Consider the following 23,163-nt stretch of genomic DNA (forward strand, 5'->3'; position numbering starts at 1 on the left):
GGTTGGTACATTGAGATATGAAGGCTAGCAATATTTTGATTGATGGAGAACTTTGCCCGAAAATATCAGATTTTGGATTGGCAAAGTTTTATGATGACACTAAAACCCACATAAGCACCCGAGTTGCAGGGACCATGTAAGCTCCTTATCCACTTTCTCAAAGCCATTCTGTCTTTAATCACCTGTTTTGTATCTATTAAGGACATATTTTATGTAATTGACTAATCCTTTAACAAAATGCATTTTACTTGTAATTGGGTAGATCTAAGATGGGTTAAGTACTTCAAAAAACAAGAGTTCAAATCAAGTGTTAAAGCCATGAAGATCTGACCAAGAAATAAATGAAGAAAGAGTTGTTCACTAAATCTTGAAGTAAATATTCAACTGTAGGTTTGTAATTTGGGATAGGCCAAGGGTAGTTGGTAAGATTCCTTTTACTTGTAATCGCTTGATTATTGATTAGTGAATTCTTGAGAGTGGTGACCTTAAAATCACTCAATGGGGTTTTTGCCTTGATGGTTTTCCCTATTCGTAAACAAATTACCGTGTTAAATTTAATTTCCGTTATATTTAGTTTAGTTGGTGATTTGTTTGTTCTACCATGTCATTGCATGTAATTGAATTTAATTAATTAACTTGGGTAATTAATTAATTTGCAAGGGGTCAATACATTTTTTTTTTTTTTTTTTTTGCCCTATCAGTATCGTATCAAGGTGCATAATGCAATGTAAAAGATAGACCTTTATATAAGTATCTATTAATCAATCAATAATCATTAGATTCATTAGAAAAATGAATAAGGTTATTACAAACTGAGAATGCTATTGGTTTTGTTTCTCGTCTCACAACTGATAATCCAGTCACCTTTGGTAATTAAGCCTGATCAGATACCCTGATGGTTTTAAATAAAACTTTTATTTTAATTCTAAATCTTGTAGAGGCTATTTGGCACTGACATATGCAATGCATGGGCACCTGACTGAGAGGGCTGGTGCTTTTGGTTTTGGTGTCGTTGCTTTGGAGATCCTCAGTGGGAGACCAAACTCAGACAATAGCTTGGGCAATGAAAAAGTTTATCTCCTAGAATGGGTATGGGAAATAAAATTTGTTCACTTTTTACATTTCTTAATTTAATGTTGTTGAAAATAAATTCTTATTTGTTCTCCCTGTCATGAATCAATATATCATTGCCAGGCATGGACTCTACATGAAAATAACCAGAGTTTAAGGCTGGTAGATTCCAGATTAACAGAATTTGATGAAAGTGAAGCTGCTCGAGTCATAGCAGTGTCTTTGTTGTGCATGCTAGCATCACCAAACATGCGGCCACCAATGTCCTGTGTGGCCATGCTTGTAGGAGATATTTAGGTAGGCCTTGTTACATCAAAGCCGGGTTATTTAACTGATTGGGATTTTAAAGATATAACGAACAACTTTTTGAGTGAAGAAGATAGAAAGCAACCTGCGAATAATACTGATCTTGGCCAACTCGGTGATCCAATGCCATCTCCTGTAAATGTCACTGATTCCATATTTGATGGCATTGTTGGAGATGGAAGGTGAAAATATTTGTCTTTGTCACAGTCAGTAATACTGCCTTTGCAATTCTAGAGGTGGTTCAAACTCTTTATGCTTGACTGGCTTTCATTTTCTGTGTCATATGACATATGTGTACATACTGTGATATTTGTCTTGCATTGTATCATGCTTTTCGATCAACAATGAAACTTTTCTTCGTTGGGAAGTTATAGCTGCATAATATTGGTGTTAAATTATATGCTTGACCGCAGATTTTTTTTTACTATCACAACTTTGTTTTGACGTTTCCAGTCTACTTCTTAGTATTTATTTTGAAATGGCATACGGAGCATGAATGCTGCAGAAATATGAGAAATCACAGAATTGGTGAACTATGCACATAGGCAAAACAAAATTAGCCTTGTATGAATAAAGTGGATTAGACCCTCCAACCAATATCAGATGAAGGACTACATCATGCTTACAATACTTAGTTCTCACTGGATGGGACTGTGCGATATGGCTGACAAATAGGCCAAATCTCTTTAAATTAAGTGCTCGTTTAGTAGCATTTGTTCAAAGTAAAATAATAATAATAATAATAATAATAATAATAATAAGGATTTTGCTTAATTTTCATTTTTGGAAAATTTTTTTTGGGAATTGAAAAAATAATGACAACTTTTTCAAATTCCGAGAAAATGTTTTTAAAAATAGATGGCTTAATGTGTGCCAATTGGTACCAATTTGAAACGTGTCATCTGGGTTGAAAATGCTAGTTTTTAGAAGAGCAATGTCTACAATACACATGCTCTTCCCACACACACTAAAAAGAATAACTAAAAGTCTAAAATCATGACTTTAGTTATTTTTTTGAGTGTGTTTAACTGTGTGTGCGTGACTTGAGGTTATAGTTTTAGAGCAAATTGTGCAACAATTTTTTCCCTTTTTAAATTAAAATGGTCAGCCTGATAGTGTTGATATCAAATAGAGGATCAATCCTTGTTTTTCATTTGGTGGGAGACTTTACTAATTAAGCTAATTATAGTCACATAATAATATTTCAAAGGGTTTTGAGTTGACATATTCTTTATTGTAAATGTCTAGTGCACATATCTTAATACACACAGTGTACACACTTTTCAAAAACAAGAGAAACTATGACTTCAAGTCATGGTTTTGAATTCTAAAAGTGTGACTTGAGGTCATAGTTTTCCTTATTTTTGGAGATTGTGTATATACTTGTTGGACCCACATGTCAGTTTCACATAGTTCTTATACGACGAGTGTATAACATATTTTCTCATGTAATAGATATTAATATTATTTTATTATTAACCATTAAAAATGAAATAATATTACCAGTTATAGTTAACAACAATTTATCACCTGAAATTTGCTAGTAAAAATATATTATTTTTCTTTACAATGTACCACTTAAAATATTTTATGGAAATAGTTGTGAAGATCAAGATGAATCTATTGTCCATCTTCTCCGTGAGTGTATAATTGCTCGTGACCTGTGGAGAAAATTAGAAGTCCCTCCTACTCATGTGAATTCATTTGCTAGTAGCCTTGAGGTTTGGCTAAAAAACAATTGCTTGAGTGAAGTGATGTATAAAGGGAGCATTCCTTGGTGTTTTCTATTCCTTTTTGCTGTTTGGAATCTGTGGAAAAATAGGAATAGAGTTGTGTTTGAAAACTCTATTCCAAATCTCACACTGGACAAGGTGTGCCTTAGCCAAGCTAAAGAGTATTACTATTGTGTAAGCAAGGCTAAACAAGTTGCTGCCAAAGCTGTCATCCCTATCAAATGGTCTAAACCTTTACCGAGTTGGTATAAACTAAACACTGATGGGGCCTCACTTGGGAATCCAGGCAAGGCGGGTGGTGGAGGCTTAATTAGGAACAGCGAAGGGGGATGGATTAAAGGATATTCGAGGTCAATCGGGTACACTACTAGTGTAATGGTTGAATTATGGGCTTTGAGGGACGGATTAACTCTTGCCAATCAGCTGGGAATTAGTCATTTAGAAGTTGATTTGGATGCCAAGGCTATTGTGGAGATGCTAAATAAGGATGGCAACTCTAACAAATTATTTTCTCCTTTGCTTTTTGATTACAGATCACTCATGGCAAGGTTCACACAGGTTCGGGTAGCACACATTTTTAGAGAAGCGAATAGGTGTGTTGATTTTTTGGCTAAAAATGGATGTTGTATGAGGGAGGATTTTGTTGTCTTTGATGTTGCCCCCTCTGATGAATTAGATAGATATCTTGTATTTGATAGAAATGGTATATACTGGTATAGGCAGGTAGCCAATACTATGGCCTCTGTGGCCAGTATGTAAATTTCTTCTTTGTTGAATATAACGTCTGTTACCCAAAAAATAAAAATAAAAAAGTTATTAAATGCTTTATCTAAAAAAAAAAAAAAAAAAAAAAGGTTATTGAATGCGTTAATGAGAAGCATACTCTAAGCATCTTCGAACTCCTTTCCTACGACTCTTTCCACGTGGGGGACAATAAAGCCAGTTTGTCCTAACCTTATCAATTGGCCCCACAAAAAATTGACCGTTAGAAAAACTTGAACGTTAAGCTTACCGTTGGAATAGCATTTTTTTATTAATATCTCTGGAATGCTCTTCTGGGAAGAATCAATCCCCTCTCTATTTTACTCTCTCCGCTACTCTCTTCTTCCTCAACATTAGTGCTCTCTTCTCTCTCTCTCTCTCTCTCTCTCTCTCTCTCTCTCAAACTACATTGAAGAAGTTGATTAAAGAAGCAAATTAAAGATGGGTATGGTAGTGGTGATTTCACTGCCTTTCATTCTCTTCTGCATACTACTTGGTTTTGGTTGTTACTTTCTGGGAAGAGCTAAAGGAAGACAGGATGTGAAGACCAATGCTCAGATTTATGGTATACCCACTCCACCACCAGGAACTGATGCAGCTTTTTCTTACCCCTCACCCCCACAAAACCATTTCAAGCCACCAGCTCCAGTAGCTGACAACTCTGCCAATGTTTGATTTGATCATCATATATATGCAGACATTGAGTGTTTCTATGCTATTGAATTGAAAAAGTATGTGATCTTTAAATTTGAAACTTGATGTTATATTATCTATAGACTGTATGGATGTGTAATTTAAGTATTTTTTTTTGGTTTGGTGTATACTGGTTGTAATTGGAAATTATTAATACAACTTACAGCTGCATTTTTTTAATTTTTCCATTCGTTGCACTATTTGTAAAACCCTCCATTGCTTTGGTCTTTTTACCTTTACCAAGTTGAATTTTGAGTTTAAAATCAAAAATCAAAGATTTCAAGCCAATATTCCGAGGTAGAAGGTTTACCATGCTCTTAAATTATTAAATGAATTGATGATGGGTTTCATTTTCCACAAAATAAAGGCAATAGTAATTAGCGAGATATTCCACATGGACTAAAGGCCAGAAATAGGAATGGGTTGGGTTGATCATTTTGTTTTTAGGTTCTTTGGCAACCGGATTTTTCTTTTCTTTTTTTGGGGGGGGGGGGGGGGGGGGGGTGTAATTTTGACAAGAAAGAAATATTTGGCTTTGTATAAAATTAACATATATATTTTGAAATTTTTGACTTTTATATTCTTAATACATGTTAAATTCCATACCAATCAATTAATAAATTATAGAATGTGAGAGGAAATAGCAAATTTATAGAAAATAAGATGAGAAGAAAAAAACTCAAAATAAATGATAATAGTCATGACTCATAAAAAATAAATTATCCAAGTTCTATGTAATAAAATAACATATTATTCTTATATACTATTTTTATAATACAATAAGATAACATTTAATAATCGAATAAAAGACAACAACTTATAAAAACACAACCAAATTGTATCAACTCAAAGAAAAAAAAATGTGAGAAAGAGAGAGAGTAATAACCTTTTTTTTTTTTTTTTTGTGGAGGAAAATATGTATAGAATGAGTAAGATGATGGAGATAAGAAGAGCTGCTGCTAAAATAAATGGAAGAGGAAGGGGAAAAGGAAGAGTGACATTAAAAGGTTGAGAGTAGTGGAGAGATGAAAAGGTAAAAAGGGAGGGAGAAATGTGGGAGGATGATGTGGCTGCTGTTTGCTTTTTTTATATAGAGTTTCAATCTATAGGGCTTGCTTCTGATGATTGTGCTCTTTATCATCAAACTAAGACACCAATTTGTTTTTTATGTAGGTAGAAATTGGACCACAGATCTCTTATTCAACTATCAAAAACTTTACCCGTTGAGCTAATTGAAACCTATTGGCCATTAATTTGGCTTAATAGAAGCGCAACAATAATAAATGTATTGCTTCAACTTATATATATATATATATATATATATATATAGAGAGAGAGAGAGAGAGAGAGAGAGAGAGAGAGAGAGAGAGAGATTTTATTAAGCAAAGAAGTGAGTATGACTAGGAAGTTTGAAAGTTCAATTAGTGTATAAAACACTATGAACGTTTAGACCCCCAATTTACAAATTATCAATTCAAGTTTAATGTCAAACAATTAATGTGCGGAATATGAACTTAAGCTTAAAATAGAATTGATAAACAATCTAAATCAAATAAAATCACAATCACAGCAGAAATTAAATGGAAAAGATTAAGGGAAAAGAGATGCAAACACAAGGACAACACACGATGTGTTATCGAAAAGGAAACTGAAGCCCTCGGCGTAAAACCTCTCCGCCGCCCTCCAAGCGGTAAACAATTCACTAAAGAATGTAGTTGGGATACATGAACAGCAGAAGACCCTCCAAGTCTAATCTACCCAATGTACCTAAGCCCTCCAAGCTCCTACTCCAACGAGGTTACGCCGAACTTATTTCTTCTTTAGCTTACCGGATTCTGCTACTTGACCATAGCATCAACCATTATGAAATTGGTCCTTTCTTAACTGCTTCTCAAATATCAAATGGCCTTCTCACAGATATAGGTATAGTGAGAAAAGGTTTTGGTAATGTACCTCTCAAGGATTTGACAATGGAGTAAAGGAATTTGAAGAGTCTCTATGTGAAGATTGTGGATGAATTAATCTTGTTTTTCTCTAGGGTTTCTCTCTCAAAATTCTCTCTGAAGGCTCTCAGAATATCGTGGGTATAAAGGTATATATATAGTAGGGTGAAAAGGAATGTGAAAAGTCAATTTTTCCCAAACAGGGTGGTCTAGCGACTTAACCTCGCGACTGGGCTGAGTTGCTAGTTCAAGCCGCGAGCTAATGGCCTGGCTAGCCTGGGACTTTTGTCCTGTAGTGCAACAGCTGGCATAACTCTTTAGCTCCCCTACATGCTTTGCACATGTACCAACTTTGGCGGCTTGCCAGTCGTGAGTCACCTACAAGTCTTTGCATCCTTGCACAATCTTGAGCATTTCTTCACACTCTCTCACTCACTACCCTTACATGATTCCCACCTAAATACAGGGTTACTAATTGCTAAAATACAAGCAAATTTGGTACGGAATAAAGCCAACAAGATGGTTGATAAAATTCAACCTTACAAAGTTTCTTCTTACAATCATGAAGTGGGCTATGATTGTTTAATATCACAGGAAATACACTGATGCACCTTCTACTCTTCATCAAATAGTGAGAAACAGTTTGGTATGGCAACTTGGGGAGACATTATTCACCATATTGGAGGACAACGTTAGCAGTGTCCAATAATTCTCCCATCGTTACAAAATTGCCATATATTTTAATTCAAAAATACTATTACACACACACAAAATTGGCATGTATTTATGTCTAATTAATGTTTATGTATAAAAATATGTTTGTCTTAAAAAACAAATGTTTGTTAAATTAATTAAATGCAAGCTAATACTTTAATTGTGTGATTTTACATGTAAAAATAAATTATGTGAGTATAACTTCATCTCTTGTTGTAATATTTGCATCAATTTCTAAAAGGGGTAGTTAATATTTTTCATTAAAATGAGTCTTTAAAAAAAATAAAGGGACGTATTTATTAAATATGCATTTTGTTAAATTTTGGAATGTATTATTTGATAGTTCTCTTAGATATCGGATTGACTAAGAACTTGCAAATCCAATAAAGAAACAAGATACAATTCTCCCCAAAATCTACTGGGCCTTTGTCATTATGATAATGAAGCAGAAACTCAATGAAATTAACTAATGTAGTACTGAACTTGTTCCTGGACTTTAAACATCCCAGGACCAATTACAATCATCCGCACATTATGTAATCGGATATTCCAGATTGAACAACCGTACTATCATCAAGGGTGATGTGAACCCCGTCAAGAATAACGAGACCCAACAACGAAAGGGAACCCAAGATTGTTCTATGGACAGATTCAAATGGGAGACCTCGACCCATTGTTTATGACAAACAAAAACCTCGGTATAAGGAAGACGCCACAAACGGTGGTGGAAACTCCGTTTGACAAGTCGAGATGAACGCCATGGGAATTCCCGATAAGTTCGAGTAGTTCTTCAAAGAACCAAAGAGAATAAATCTCACAAGTTTTATCAATAATATCTGAAAAACGTTTACAGACTTAGATGACTATTTAAGGGCTCCTTAAAACTTGACAGACAAGAAAATATATTCTAAAATAACTCCTAATTGATACCTAACCATATTAGGAATAAAGTTTGACCTAAAAAGCATTAAATGCACCTAAAAACAAGGAAATAAATCACCTAAACCTAGAATAACGTTTTTTACATAGACCCAAAATATTTCATGCCAATTCTTAGCCTTGACCAGATCCTTCTAAAACTTGAATCAAGGTAATGATTTTTTGTTGCCCACATGGATCATGCTCAATGGGCCTCCACAAATTTGCTTGAGCCCATAACTCTTGGATGAGTCCGTTGAGTACATCCTTGAACTTCTTTGCTAGTGCTCTTGTAACCGGCCCAATTGGTACTTGAACGAGATCCTTCGAAGCGATGTCTTGATCTCCATCATTCCCCTCCTCTTGAAAAGGATTTGCCCTCAAATCTTCACCTACATCAAAAGGACTCAAATCAATAACATTAAAAGTGGCACTTACATCGTACTTACTAGGTAAATCTAGCTTGTAAGCATTGTCATTGATACGCTCGAGGACTTGGAAGGGACCATCTCCTCTTGGGAGCAATTTGGAACATCTTTTCGCCGGGAATCTTTCTTTTCTCATATGCAGCCAAACCCAATCTCCGGGTTCAAAAACCAGTTTGCGACGTCCCTTGTTGGCTTGTGTGGCATATTGCTCCGTTCTTTGCTCAATGTTGAGTCTTGCTTTCTCATGAATCTGCTTCACAAAGTCAGCTTTCTTTTTGCCATCTAAATTAACGTGCTCCTTCAAAGGTAGAGGAGATAAATCCAATGGAGTTAAAGGATTAAACCCATACACAATTTCAAATGGCGAAAATTTGGTAGCAGAATGAACAGCTCTATTATATGCAAACTCAACATGTGGTAAACATTCCTCCCATGTTTTGATATTCTTTCTAATGATTGCCCTCAATAGAGTAGACAAAGTTCTATTTACTATTTCAGTTTGACCATCAGTTTGTGGGTGACAAGTAGTGGAAAACAATAGCTTAGTACCTAGCTTACACCACAAAGTCTTCCAAAAATAGCTCAAGAACATAGCATCTCTATCTGAAACAATTGTCCTAGGCATGCCATGTAATCTCACAATCTCTCTAAAGAACAAATCAGCAACATGTGAAGCGTCATCCGTTTTGTGACATGAAATAAAATGTGCCATTTTAGAAAATCTATCCACGACCACAAAAATTGAATCTCTTCCACGTTTAGTCCTAGGCAATCCTAACACAAAATCTATTGAAATATCAATCCAAGGCTCACTAGGAATTGGTAAAGGAGTATACAAACCGTTGGGCTGCACTTTGGATTTAGCTTGCCTACATGTGACACATCTACCACAAATCCATTCGACATCTCGTTTCATGTGAGGCCAATAGAAGTGTTCCTGCAAAATAACTAAAGTCTTTGCAACTCCAAAATGTCCCATTAATCCCCCATCATGTGATTCCTGCACTAATAACTCCCTCATAGAACAATTAGGCACGCATAACTTATTTTCTCAAAATAGGAATCCATCAAGTTTAAAGAACTTACCAGAGGCGATTTTCTCACAAGCTCGATATTCCTCACAAAATTCGTGGTCTTCAGCATATAATTCTTTAATGTGTTCAAAACCAAGCAATTTTGCATCAAGTGTGGAGAGTAAGGCATACCTGCGAGAAAGTGCATCGGCGACTACATTCTCCTTACCTTGCTTGTACTGAATGACGTATGGAAACGTCTCTATGAACTCCATCCATTGCGCATGCCTTTTGTTTAGCTTGTGTTGGCCCTTCAAGTGTTTCAAGAACTCATGATCAGTGTGAATCACAAACTCCTTAGGCCATAGGTAGTGCTGCCACGTCTCTAAAACCCGAACTAATGCATACAACTCATTCTCAGAAGTTGGGCAGTTTAAGGCTGCCTCGCTGAGTCTCTCGCTGAAATAAGCAATTGGTCGTCCTTCTTGCATAAGAACGACTCCTATACCAATACCTGAAGCATCACATTCAATTTCAAACGTTTTAGAAAAGTTGGGCAAAGACAACAAAGGTGCGTTAGTCTGCTTCTCTTTGATTAATTGAAATGCCTTCTCTTGGTCTTCTCCCTACCAAAATTCAACGTTCTTCTTAATCACTTCAATAAGCGATGCAGCTAAGATACTGAAGTCCTTCACGAACCGCCGGTAGAAACTAGCAAGTCCATGAAAACTATGAACATTACCTACACTTGTGGGGCTCGGGCAATCTTGGATTGCACGTACCTTCTCTTCATCGACCTGTATACCTTGTGCACTAACAACAAATCCCAAAAATACAAGCTTATCGGTGAAAAAAGTGCACTTCTTTAAATTAGCAAACAATCTTTCTTTCCTTAGCACATCTAAAACGGATTTCAAATGTACTACATGATCGTCTATGTTTTTGCTATAAATGAGTATATCATCAAAATAGACAACAACAAATCTGCCTATAAATGCACGCAAAACCAAAAGGTGCTCGAAGCATTAGTCAAACCAAAAGGCATAACTAACCATTCATACAAACCATATTTTGTTTTAAAGGCAGTTTTCCATTCATCTCTTTCTTTTATCCTAATTTGATGATAACCACTTTTTAAATCAATCTTAGAAAATATGCAAGAACCATGCAGCTCATCTAACATATCATCTAAGCATGAGATAGGATGACGATACTTTACCGTTATGTTGTTGATGGCTCGGCAATCGACGCACATTCTCTACGTCCCATCCTTCTTAGGTACAAGTAAGACCAGAACTGCACATGGGCTCATGCTCTCCCTCACGTGCCCTTTCTCCAACAATTCACTTACCTACCATTGAAGCTCCTTTGTCTCCTCGGGATTGCTCCTATAAGCTGGTCAGTTTGGAATGGTTGCACCGGGAACAAAATCAATTTGATGTTCAATCCTTCGGCTTGGAGGTAACCCATGTGGTGTTTCCTCGAGGAAGACATCCTCGTACTCCTGCAAAAGAGAAACAATAGAACTAGGCAAAGCAAGGTCAAGTTCGTTAGTGTTTAAAAGTGCCTCTTTGTACAAAAGTACAATCATCGGCTTATTTGAAAACATTGCTCGCTTGATCTCACTCACTTTTGCATAGAAATTCTTTTGTTTTCTCTCTGATTTTCTCTCAAGGGCCAAACTCTGATTTTCTTTTTCTCCCTCATTTTTCTCGGCCTCTCTCTGATTTTCACTCTTTTTCTTTTGCTCACTCTCTTTCTTTTGATCACTCTCCTTTTGTAATCTTACTTGATCCTCGTATACTTGCTGCGGTGTCAATGGTACAAGAGTGATTGATCGTTGATTAAGTACAAAAGAGTACTTGTTCGTAAAGCCATCATGCTTCACTTGCCTATCGAACTGCCATGGACGCCCTAGCAATAAATGTCCCGCTTGTATCGGTACTACATCACACAACACCTCATCTTCGTATTTACCGATTCGAAATGCAACTAACACTTGCTTGTTCACCCTGATCTCACCACTATCATTTAGCCATTGCAACTTATACAGTCTAGGGTGTTTTACCATGGGCAATCCCAATTTCTCCACCATAATTGCACTTGCAACATTAGTACAACTACCACCATCAATAATCACACTACATATCTTGTCTTTAACGTAGCACCTAATGTGAAAGATGTTCTCCCACTGTATTTCATCAACTCCTTTTGCTTGCAAGCTCAATGCTCTCCTCGCCACCAATGTCAATGCGCCAGGGGCTAAATACTCCTCCTCATAAACATCCTCTAATGGCGGCATGTCATCGGTGTCAGAATCTTCATCATTGGTCACAATTTCACCATTGGCTTGCAACACCATGACTTGCTTGTTTGGACATTGACTTGCTATGTGGCCCCTGCCTTGACATCTAAAACATTTAATATCACGATTCCTAGAGGTAGAGGCTTCAGTTTTACCTTGAGGAATGTGGCTGGTGGTCGCGGACTTGAGCTCGAGTTTGGGCGTTTGTGACTTGTCTAGCGGCTTAGCATGACTCAATTTCCAAGAGGTAGAACTAGAGTTATGGCCTGCACGTGTCCCATTCCCTCTCTTGAGTTGTTGTTCCACTTTGATAGCCATATGCACCATATCTTCCAATTCTACATAATGCTGCAGCTCTACCTTATCATGGATCTCCCGGTTTAAGCCAAGCAAAAATCTAGCCATTTTAGCCTCCTGATCCTCCTCTACATTAGCGCGGATCATAGCAATCTCCATCTCCTTGTAGTAATCCTCTACGCTTCGACTCCCTTGTCTAAGACCTTGTAGCTTTTTGTACAACTCTCGGTAGTAGTAACTTGGAACGAATCGCTTTCTCATCACTACTTTCATCTCCTCCCATGTGTCTATTGGGTGTTCTCTATTTCGCCTCCTGTTTATCACAAGCTAATCCCACCAAGTAATAGCATATTCAAAAAATTCAATCACGGCTAATTTTACCTTCTTTGTCTCGGAGTAATTGTGGCAATCAAACATGAACTCCATCTTCTTCTCCCACTCAAGATATGCCTCAAGATCAGACCTACCCTGAAAGGACGAAATCTTCATCTTAATACCACCCAAGTTGTTATCTTCGCGATTCCTAGCTTCTCTAAATCTTCCTCCAGGTCTCTTATTGCTAACAATGGAATCTCGATCTTCTTCTTCATCAAAACCAGACCCATAACGCTCTTCATCCTCCTCCCTCGGTGGAACTCTTTCCCTTCTACGCAAATTACGACCGTTTTGTGGTTGCTCCTCACATCTATTCTCCATTTGATCTATTCATTCGTGAACCTATGCCATCTCCATCTTCATCACACGCCTTATCTCACTCATCATGGCCTCCAAAAACGCTTTCGGATCAGCCAATTTTGTATCATCTCCGACAATGCTCTTACCACTATCGTGAGACATGATTGCTGTAAAACAAAGGTTAGAAGAAAAAAAAAAAAAAAAAGAAGGAACCTCACGAATCACTCCCTTACGTGTTTACACTCAAGAATGTGGATCACTCTTCACTCGTGTTTCACTCAAAATAATATGGCTTTTACCCTCTGATGTTCTCACCACTCTTGCCTTTTTCCACTCAATAATTCTCTTTCAGTTCTTTTGAAACTAAACAAACAACTCAAAATTTCCAGCAACAATTCACCAAGAACTAATCAAGGAATCTCAGATTTGAACATAAGGAATATTGAAATTTTCATATTAGAATTAGAAGGAATATAGTAGTTTTGGAATTTTGGAAGCACAGAATAGTGATTTTTTTTTTTTTTTTTTGTTCGGACTCCTTTCTGTCTTCTTCTTCGAGTCTCTCTCTCTCTTTTTTTTTTATTATTATTTTTTTTTTTATGATCAGCAACTAGCTTTTGAGAATAATGAAATAAGATTTCGAAATAACTAAGAGATGTGAGACCAGACCAATAGTTTAGACATCAACAAGACAAATTAAGATTGAACAAATGGGGTAAAGGAAATTCGGCTAAGAAGAGATAAATATGTTAAAGGATAGGCAAATCTGAACTAGAAACCTGTTCTAATAACAAATGATGTGAACCCCGTCAAGAATAATAAGACCCAACAACGAAAGGGAACCCAAGATCGTTCTATGGACAGATTCAAATGGGAGACCTCGACCCGTTGTTTATGACAAACAAGAACCTCGGTATAAGGAAGACGCCACAAACGGTGGTGGAAACTCCGTTTGATAAGTCGAGATGAACGCCACGGGAATTCCCGATAAGTTCGAGTAGTTCTTCAAAGAACCAAAGAGAATAAATCTCACAAGTTTTATCAATAATATCTGAAAAATGTTTACAGACTTAGATGACTATTTAAGGGCTCCTTAAAACTTGACAGACAAGAAAATATATTTAGGAATAAAGTTTGACCTAAAAAACATTAAATGCACTTAAAAACAAGGAAATAAATAAGCTAAACCTAGAATAACGTTTTTTTTATAGACCTAAAATATTTCATGCCAATTCTTAGCCTTGACCAGATCATTCTAGAACTTGAATCAAGGTGATGATTTTTTGTTGCCCACGTGGATCATGCTCAATGGGCCTCCACGAATTTGCTTGAGCCCATAACTCTTGGATGAGTCCGTGGAGTATATCCTTGAACTTCTTTGCTTGTGCTCTTGTAACCGGCCCAATTGGTACTTGAACGAGATCCTTCAAAGCGGTGCCTTGATCTCCATCAAAAGGAACACTGAATATACAAATGTGTTGATTTCTCAAAACCAAAACAACAATGCAAGAGAAAGAAATTTTGGGATGAATATGGATTTTTGACTTTGAAGTCAAAATTGCTTCTTGAATCCCAAGCTTTTCCCCTTTTTCCAAACACTTATCATGAATATCATTGACCTAAACTTTCTATTCTAGTGAAATTTTGTATAAAGTGTCAATGGTTATCAGTTAACCCCAATAAATTTCTTGATGTTGGTAGGTTGGCACGCCAAAATGTTATAGGGAAAAAGGATCAACTCATCTATAAAAGGGCCAACAAAAGAGGGCCTTAACAATAGAAAGAGCAGATTGAGATGGATCAATAGAATTGTTGGTTGGAATGAAATACTTTGAAGAAACGCGTAAAGGTTTTGAAAATAAGAATGAAATAGACTCAATTTTTTATTCTAAGAATGTTTGCAAAAGAGAAAGTTACAAATAGATTCCCCTTTTATTTCGTTTTTTTTCTTATTATAAAATTTTGTTTTTTCATATTGTAGATTTCAAAAATTATTTTGTAGTGTAGTTCAAAGGAAAAGAAAATGCACATGGAATGAACATAATTTTATTTTATTTTTTTAATTTGTTATGAGTTATGTTTAACAACTTGTTTATGTCTAAAAATATGTTAAGCTTTGGACAATTTTTTATTGAATTAATTAAAATTTAGGAAAATAATTAAATGCAAGTTGATGCTTTTGTTGTTTAGTGTTTTGAAAAAGTTTAAATTCTGTGAGTAAATGTTCATCACTTTTAGTAATATTTGTGTCCATTTCTAAAATTTGTAGTTTATATTTTTCATTAAATTAAGTTTTTTTTTTTTTTTTTTCAAATAAAGGGACATATTATTGCGCATTGGAGATTAAGATGTGTAGATACTGAATTTTGGCTACCCTTGGATTTTGATAGAAATTCAAGTCTTAAATTAACTATTTATTTGGTTCTAATGGTCAAAATTATGTTTTATAGGATTTACCAAATCAGGGTGAGCTTTGACTAAAACATGATAATTTGATTGACTTAATTTTGTTCCATTATTAAAAATCCAGAAGTCCTTCCAATTTGAGCTTTCATAGGCACAAATCATTCTTGAGATTGAGTAATACTGTGAAAAAAAGAAAATTACCCGGCTAAAGTTTATTCTTTTATTTCTTGAAAAACATTCAACTTTGGTAGTGGACCAAGATGATATAAATAATGCACTTATAGGTTAATACCAATAAGATTCATACTTGTTGAAGCAACCATGTTAATGTATCGGCCTATCGGGTAACATAAAATTGTGCTAATAGTAAACTTCAAGTTCCCGATATCGAATAGAGATTTAAAATTAAAATTCAATAAAATAAGAAGGCTCTTTTTACTTTATACTAAATCTAGCACACTTGAGAGAGAGAGAGAGAGAGAGAGTGAGAGAGAGAGAGAGAGAGAGAGAGAGAGAGAGAGAGAGAGAGAGAGAGAGAGAGAGAGAGAGAGAGAGAGAGAGAGAGAGAGAGAGAGAGAGAGAGAGAGAGAGAGAGAGAACATGGCAAAAATGTCATATAAATTTTTTAAGTTGTGATTTCAATTCTCGTATGTTAGCATTAATTCTGTGTCAAATTTGATTGTAATTCATTCAATCATTTACTTGTATTTTTGTGGGATTAAATTTAATGGGTATAATGTTCAATTTGGTGAAGAACAAGGTATTACATGACTTGTTCATGGCTAGCTCGTGACTGCTGCAACCCGCAAAAGGCCATGTGAGAAGAACATGATGGAATTTCAAATGACTAATGTATCAGAGGGATCTCGCGACTTGCTCATGACTTGGCTGACTCACGAAAGCCCATTGACAGCTGGAATTCGATGTGTTTCCTTTCTTTCTTTACCTACACTATAAAAGCCCAGATTACCCTAGAAATTGTAAGAAGAATTTCAAAGAGAAAACCCTAGAAATCCATTGTAGAGTTAGAGATTGCAAATCAACAATCATCTACACATTTCTCTTAGTTTTCTTCACTTTCCTCCCTCTCAATTTCCATATCTAATGAGATGAACATAGTCCAAACACAATCCACAACCATTCAGAGTGTAGAGAGTTAATTTGGAGCATTTAGGAAGCATGGGGTTCACGTTGATCTTTGGTAGGAGCAATTGGTGATAATTGCGGGATTCAGGAAGCTAGCAAAAACAAGACACGAAGAAGTCCGTTGGTAGTTGGGGCTTGGAGGACTCAAATATAGTGGGTAGATTAGGCTTAGAGGGTCTCTTTTTATTCAAGTACTCCAACTGATTTGCTAGTGGATCATTTCAGCTTGTCGAGCCGCAGAGAGGTTTTCTGCAGGGTTCTCTGGTTTTCCTATTCGATAACATCTCACAGTGTTATCTTGTGTTTGCTCCCTTCTTCCCTTACTACTTGTGCTCTTACTTAATTGTCATTATATTTATCTTTACACTAGTTAGTAGTAACAATTGATTACGTATTTCTCTCTCTTATTCAACATTGCTTAGAATAGATTAAAAGTAATCTAGCCATGATTTAAAATTTGGGGGTCTAGTATTAATACTAGCGAGCTTTCAAAATTAAATAGAGCACCCCAAATTTTAGGTGGTGAGAGTTCTGAAACAAATAAAGACATTACTGTCAACACAATTCCAAATAAGGTTCTTCTTACTATAAGCATCCAATGATGGAATGTATATATGGTAACTATTAAGCCAGAGATTAAAAATGCACCCACTAATTATATAAATGTTCTTCCACAATGGTCATTCGTCATTTTTCCAAATGTTGCCCAGAAACAGTATTTGTAATTGTTGTATACATGATCATCTTCTATAACCATTTTTGTTTATCAACTAATTCAAATTCTTTGCAGGTGTACAACAATGCAGCATTAAAACCAAACTTGAAGCATGGCATTTTATGCTCAAGATATGATTTTTGTCAAAATTTCTTTAATTTGTTATACTGAAAGGATGTTCAGAATTGCAACGGGAGTTTTAAAATACCAAAATTAGAAAATATAAATATGAAGCCAAAAAAATCAATGGTATATCTACAAAGCCCTATGAATGAGATAATGGATACTTCTTTTTCACAATTTCTTCCACCTACTTGAAAATGAGTTACTTTCAGCAAAAGATTTGAAAATAAATATTGCCAAGAATCATGTTCCAAAGCTTGCAAATTGATGAAGCCAAAAATGGTTTTCAGTCGTTGACCTCGTCAAAGCTTATGACGAGGTAAAAGTTCCCTACAAAGATGAGAGTGAAAGATACCAGAGTGGCATTAGCCAATGGTTCTCCGATTATTAAGTCAGTAGAGTTCTCAATATCTCTCAGAGAGTAAGAATGTAATTTTGTATGTTTATAATTGTGTACCTTGTTTATGGTGTTTGGTGGCTCATTTATAGCCTTGATATAGCCATTGGGAGCCTTATTATCAATGTAACCGTTGTTGGCCTCTTAATGGCTTTTTCGGCTATTTGAGTAATGTCTGCCTAAGCTTAAATGGAGGTTTGACCAGCCCATGATTGGTCTTTTTGACCGTTGGAGCTTGTTGGTTACAAAACTATTGATGGTTGTGCCATTAATGCTGTATGGTCGTCTTCTCGAATGACGACCTTGTGGACTTTATGCTCGTCATCTATATGGACAAGCTTGTGGATTGAAGGTTTGTCAGCTATATGATGACCTTGTTATTTCAGTACTCATCACATATATATATATGCTATTAGTATGAGCATTAACTTATAAACCTGTCGTGTATCAATTAATTAATCTGTTAATTGGTATATACTGAGATTTCGCCCACCAATAAAGTAAACCTCGAACCTATGGGAGTCTTTTTTTTTTTTTTTTTTTTTTGAGAGAGAGAGAGACTTGTAGGAGTCTTAACACTTGATAAAAAAGAGATTATATTCTATAAGGATATGGTGTAAACCCCAAATTTTATCCCTCTAATCCCAACATGCCACATCATTATATTACATATTAAAGAATAGGTACAACAACACTTAATCAATTCTAATACTCATTTGAAAATCCAATTTAATTGTGAGTTTATTAAAATGTTATTATGTGTGATAGAATTTACACCTCATCCTTACCGAATTTGGACTCATAAAAAAACAATGCAACTCCTTGAAAGGGCAATGAAATTTGTAAGTTTATATAGATGAAATAAAATACAAATTGAATGTTGAAGTCGTTAAATACAAGGATTTTTAACAAGGATTATAAACTACATTTTAGTATCATTAATTTAAAAAAAAAAAAAAAAAAACTTAAGGGTAAAAAAGGGAAAAATAATTTTTTAATTGACTTGTATTCTTACCAATAAGAGCACCAAATATCACAAAAAAAAATCAACATGTAGATTGAAAATACGACAAGAAAGTAATAGGAAATCATCCAATAAGGCACATCGCCAACCCCATGCATTTTCATCATAATTCTCGGTATTTGCTATTTCTCTTAAACCACTAATTTCAAAGAAACCGACATTATTAATCAAAATGATAAAAAAATATTCATCACTACAGTGTGTTAAGGTAAAAATCTATAGCCAAACACACACACACAAAAATAAATAAAAAGAAAAAAAAACCAATATTAGATTTAATCATTGACCCCACCTTTCAAGAAACATCGAACATTGTAACAAGGTCCTCCAACAAAAGGTTAATACAAGTTGTTAAAACATTCAAATCACAAAATTAAATGAATATTAGTTAACAATTCCTTTGCATATAAGTATTGAGGTCAAAATCGGTTTATGATTATGTAACTTTGTAGCTACTAAGAAAGCATTAAACTTAATGGGCTAAATTAATTTTATGTCTATGCTATATCTATACTATTATTTAAGAGGCTTTCTCTATTCGGATTCCTCATTTTTTTAGTTCAAAAATGCTCCTACACCTCTATGTTTAAGTAGAGATAAAACTAAAGGACAATCCGGTAAAAATGCAACTTTAACTCCCACTAAAATATTGCCTAAAACATAGGACCATTTTTCTGTTATTTTTCAAATTGATTTATTCACTCACTTATAAATTAGATTTTTAAAATATAAATTATATATATAATAAATCTATACTATTATTTAAGGGGCTTCCCTGTTTGGATTTTTCATTTTTTAGTTCAAAAATGCCCCTACACCTATATGTTTAAGTAGAGACAAAATTAAAGGATAATCCGGTAAAAATGCAACTCTAACTCCCACTAAAACATTGCCTAAAAAATAGGACCATTCTCCTGTTATTTTTCAAATTGATTTATTCACTCACTTATAAATTAGATTTTTAAAATATAAATTATATATATATATATATAATAAAAAAAAACACAAATTTTGTTTTACAAAATAGGACCACTAAAAAAAAAAAAAATTTAAGGGGCTTCCCCTATTTGGATTCCTCATTTTTTAGTTCAAAAATGCCCCTACACCCCTATGTTTAAGTAGAAACAAAACTAAAGAACAATCCGATAAAAATGCAACTCTAACTCCCACTAAAACATTGCCTAAAAAATAGGACCACTCTCCTGTTATTTTTCAAATTGATTTATTTACTCACTTATAAATTAGATTTTTGAAATATAAATTATATATATATATATATATATATATATATAATAAAAAAAACACAATTTTTGTTTTACAAAATAGGATCACTAAAAAAAAAAAAAAAAGCCTCATCGCACGCGCAAAGTGCGTGTGATGAGGCTAGTTATAACTAGTGTTCTTTTCATATATAATAATAATAAAAACTCTAAAAATGTTATATGTTTATCACATTTAGAATTACTAGTTTGTAATCCATGCTTATGCACAAATAAACATTCAATGATAGTGATGATGAGGTGGTCTTAAGTAGATGAAACAGTAAGTAAGTAGGTGAATAAGTTACCTGGTACTAAAAGTAAGAAAATTAGTCTTTAGTGTTGTAAAATGGTATATAATACAACCACACACACATAAACAACCACCTTTCTTGAAGAAATTAAAAACTTGGAAACTCATTCAACCTCAAGGTTTCTTGAATTTTTCTTATAATGGGGGACTTAAAAAAACTTACTCCATGCCAGACAATATCAAATTACGTGGCAGTAAACAGCATTTGGTTTAAAAATGTTTGGGAGTAATTGCATTTTTCCCCTACAATTTTGTAAGGTAAATTATACTTGGAAATAACCGTTACATAGAATCAGTTCCAGCCACAATTTTTATGCTATTTACATTACTTATAAAGTAATAACAATTTAGCCACTTCAATTCTTGAGAATGAACCCCCAAAGGACTAATTACAAAATTTTCTTTCACATTGCTATGATCCTTTTTTTCTTTTTCTTTTTTTTTTCTTTTTTGAGAAAGAGGACTGAAATTATATTAAGAAGAAGGCAAATCTTCCTGATAAGTAGCAAATATGTGCGATGGGACATCTTCCATCCACACGGAAAATCCAGTGACATGACGTGCATGTCTAGCTAGGTTGTGAGCAACATTATTTCCTTCTCTACAGACATGTAAAAAACTAATACATTGAAACAAGTTTGCATAATTCTTAACGTCTTGAATTACTAAGCCAAAGGGTTCCAACGAGGGTGAGTTATCATTCAAGGAATTGATAACAGTCTCGGAATCACCTTCTAGAATAACTTTTCCCAAACTCAAGTCAGAAGCAAACTCTAAAGCCTTCGCTGCTACTAGTGTTTCGAGCTTCACGACAGTTAGAGGTAGGGGAATGACTTGAGACATCGATGCCAACACCAAACCTTGACTACCCCTGATGATCACACCAATCCCTGCCCTGTCTTCCTCTTTAAACATTGCCCCATCAAATTTTATTTTGTAAAACTCAGTCGGAGGAACTTTCCATTTCACTCTCAGTCTGTCAACCACTGTGTGCACCCAATTGGTTACTGATCGAAACTCCATCAGAGCTACAGTAGCTCGCTGCATAACCTGGTCTAGTGGGAAGCCTGGTGGTGAAAATCTGACCTTGTTACGCTGTAACCAAGTTGTCCAAGTGATGAACGCAAACAATTCCAATGAGCAGTCTGAAGCGAATACCGTTGCTAGCAGCTGTGCAAAGTCTCTGTGGCGTGTGCTATGGAGTGAATTCCACTGTGGGTCCTCATTCCAAACCTGTGAGAGGCTCGGGCAAGACCAGAGGGAGTGCAGCACATCTTCTTCGTTGTTTTGGCAGACACAACATGTTGGATCAACCATAACACAACGACGAACCAAATTGACATTTGTTGGCAGGGCATTTCTGGTTGCTTTCCATAATTTTTTTTTTTTTTTTTGCTTGGCACAGCTAGCTGCCAAATCTTCTTCCACGGTGGCTTAGTGGTTCCCTGTAAAATCTAGGTTGAGGAAGAGTTGTTACCTGTCTCGATCTTCAGGAAAAAATACCCCGACTTTACTGAATATTCACCCGATTGCACATAGAGCCAGTAAAGCTCATCATCTTTGTTAGGACATATGTGAATCATGTTAGGAAGATATGTCAATATGCTATGTAATTAGCTAATCTTTTGACAAAACGCATTTTAATTGTAATTGGGTAGATCTAGGATGTGTTTAATACTTCAAGAAACAAAGTTTCAAGATTAAGTGCTAAAGTCATGCAAGTCTATCCAAGAAACAAGTGAAGAAGTGTTGGATTTTTAAATCTCGATAGCTATCTTGATAGCTGGTATCTATCGAGATTTAAAAGTTGCTGAAGCCCGATTCTCGACAACTAGCTCAATAGATATGCTATCTATCGAGGTTTATGAAAAACAGATTTTCAGTTATGTTTTGCATCCAATCTGTGAGTACATGTTTAGGCTTTCTTTTCTTACAACCCTAAACATATATAAAGATTATTTTAAGGGTCGTCAAAGGTTGCGCGAGTGTGAAGCAAAGTTGTGTTCATGCAAATTGTGGCCAGAGATAGAATTTTCCCTAGTTCATCTTTCTATTGAAGAAACTGCTGTGTTTGTACATCATAGGGTTTTGTGACCAAGGAGCTTCTTGATCTTCATCATGTGATAAAATGAAGAACTTTGCAACCAACATATTTCTCAAGTTGGTGATTAAGTCGCGTATTAGGATCCGCGTATCTATTGGTTAGTCACGTGCTGAGAGTCGTGCATTGAAAACGAGAGATTATCGCTACAAAACAAGTCCAATTGGGTATTTGGGTAAAGGTTCAACTGTAGGTTGGTATAAAGTACTAGGATTCATTTACTTGTAATCACTTGTTTTGATAATAGTGGATTCTCGGGAATGGTAATCTTAAAATCACTCGGTGGGGTTTTTACCGTGTAGGTTTTCCCCATTCGTAAAACAAATCACCGTGTCAATTTATTTTCCGCTGCATATTTAGTTAGTTGGTGATTTGTCTGTGCTACCACGCGTTTTGCATCTTAATTGAATTAATTAATTAACTTGGCTAAATCAATTAGTTAATTTACCACAAGAGGTCAATACATTCTTGGCCTATCAAATGGTATAAGAGCGGGCACACTCTGATTAGGTTTTAATCTTTACTGTGTGATCCATTGACCCCTGTTGTCATGGCTACAACCGGCTTGAAGAGATCTCTGTTTTCAAATACATCTTGTTTTTCTAATCTCTACTTGTTTGAGTGTATCAGAAAATGCAAGTCTAAAAGTTATTTGAATTCTATTATGATGACTATTGGAAAAGATATCAGCTTGACCAAGAAGAAACTAGACTGTCTCAGAATGAAAATGTACAAAGGAGTTCATCTGAGAAGAGTGAAAGTTAAAGGTCTTATTCATAAAAGGCAGATGAGAGAAAACACCATTCCCACTAATCTGTCAT

The 23,163-nt window shown here is 35.2% G+C and overlaps 2 protein-coding genes across 2 annotated transcripts; one reads left to right on the plus strand and one right to left on the minus strand.

Annotated features, from left to right (window-relative positions):
- The first annotated feature begins 4,204 nt into the window (after positions 1-4,204).
- LOC126726734 (uncharacterized) lies at positions 4,205-4,745 on the plus strand. The gene has a single exon (XM_050432082.1). The coding sequence runs from the start codon at positions 4,314-4,316 to the stop codon at positions 4,545-4,547; it is 234 nt and encodes a 77-aa protein (XP_050288039.1). The 5' UTR covers positions 4,205-4,313; the 3' UTR covers positions 4,548-4,745.
- Positions 4,746-9,619: 4,874 nt separating this feature from the next.
- On the minus strand, positions 9,620-12,879 carry LOC126728567 (uncharacterized). Its single transcript, XM_050434367.1, has 5 exons — positions 12,565-12,879; positions 11,371-12,510; positions 11,001-11,085; positions 10,364-10,569; positions 9,620-10,207 (listed from the first exon to the last, which is right to left on the minus strand). Exons 1-5 carry the CDS (start codon positions 12,877-12,879, stop codon positions 9,620-9,622), a joined length of 2,334 nt encoding a protein of 777 aa, XP_050290324.1.
- Positions 12,880-23,163: the final 10,284 nt, after the last annotated feature.

The sequence above is a fragment of the Quercus robur genome, chromosome 5, assembly GCF_932294415.1.
Source record: "Quercus robur chromosome 5, dhQueRobu3.1, whole genome shotgun sequence".
NCBI lineage: Eukaryota > Viridiplantae > Streptophyta > Magnoliopsida > Fagales > Fagaceae > Quercus > Quercus robur.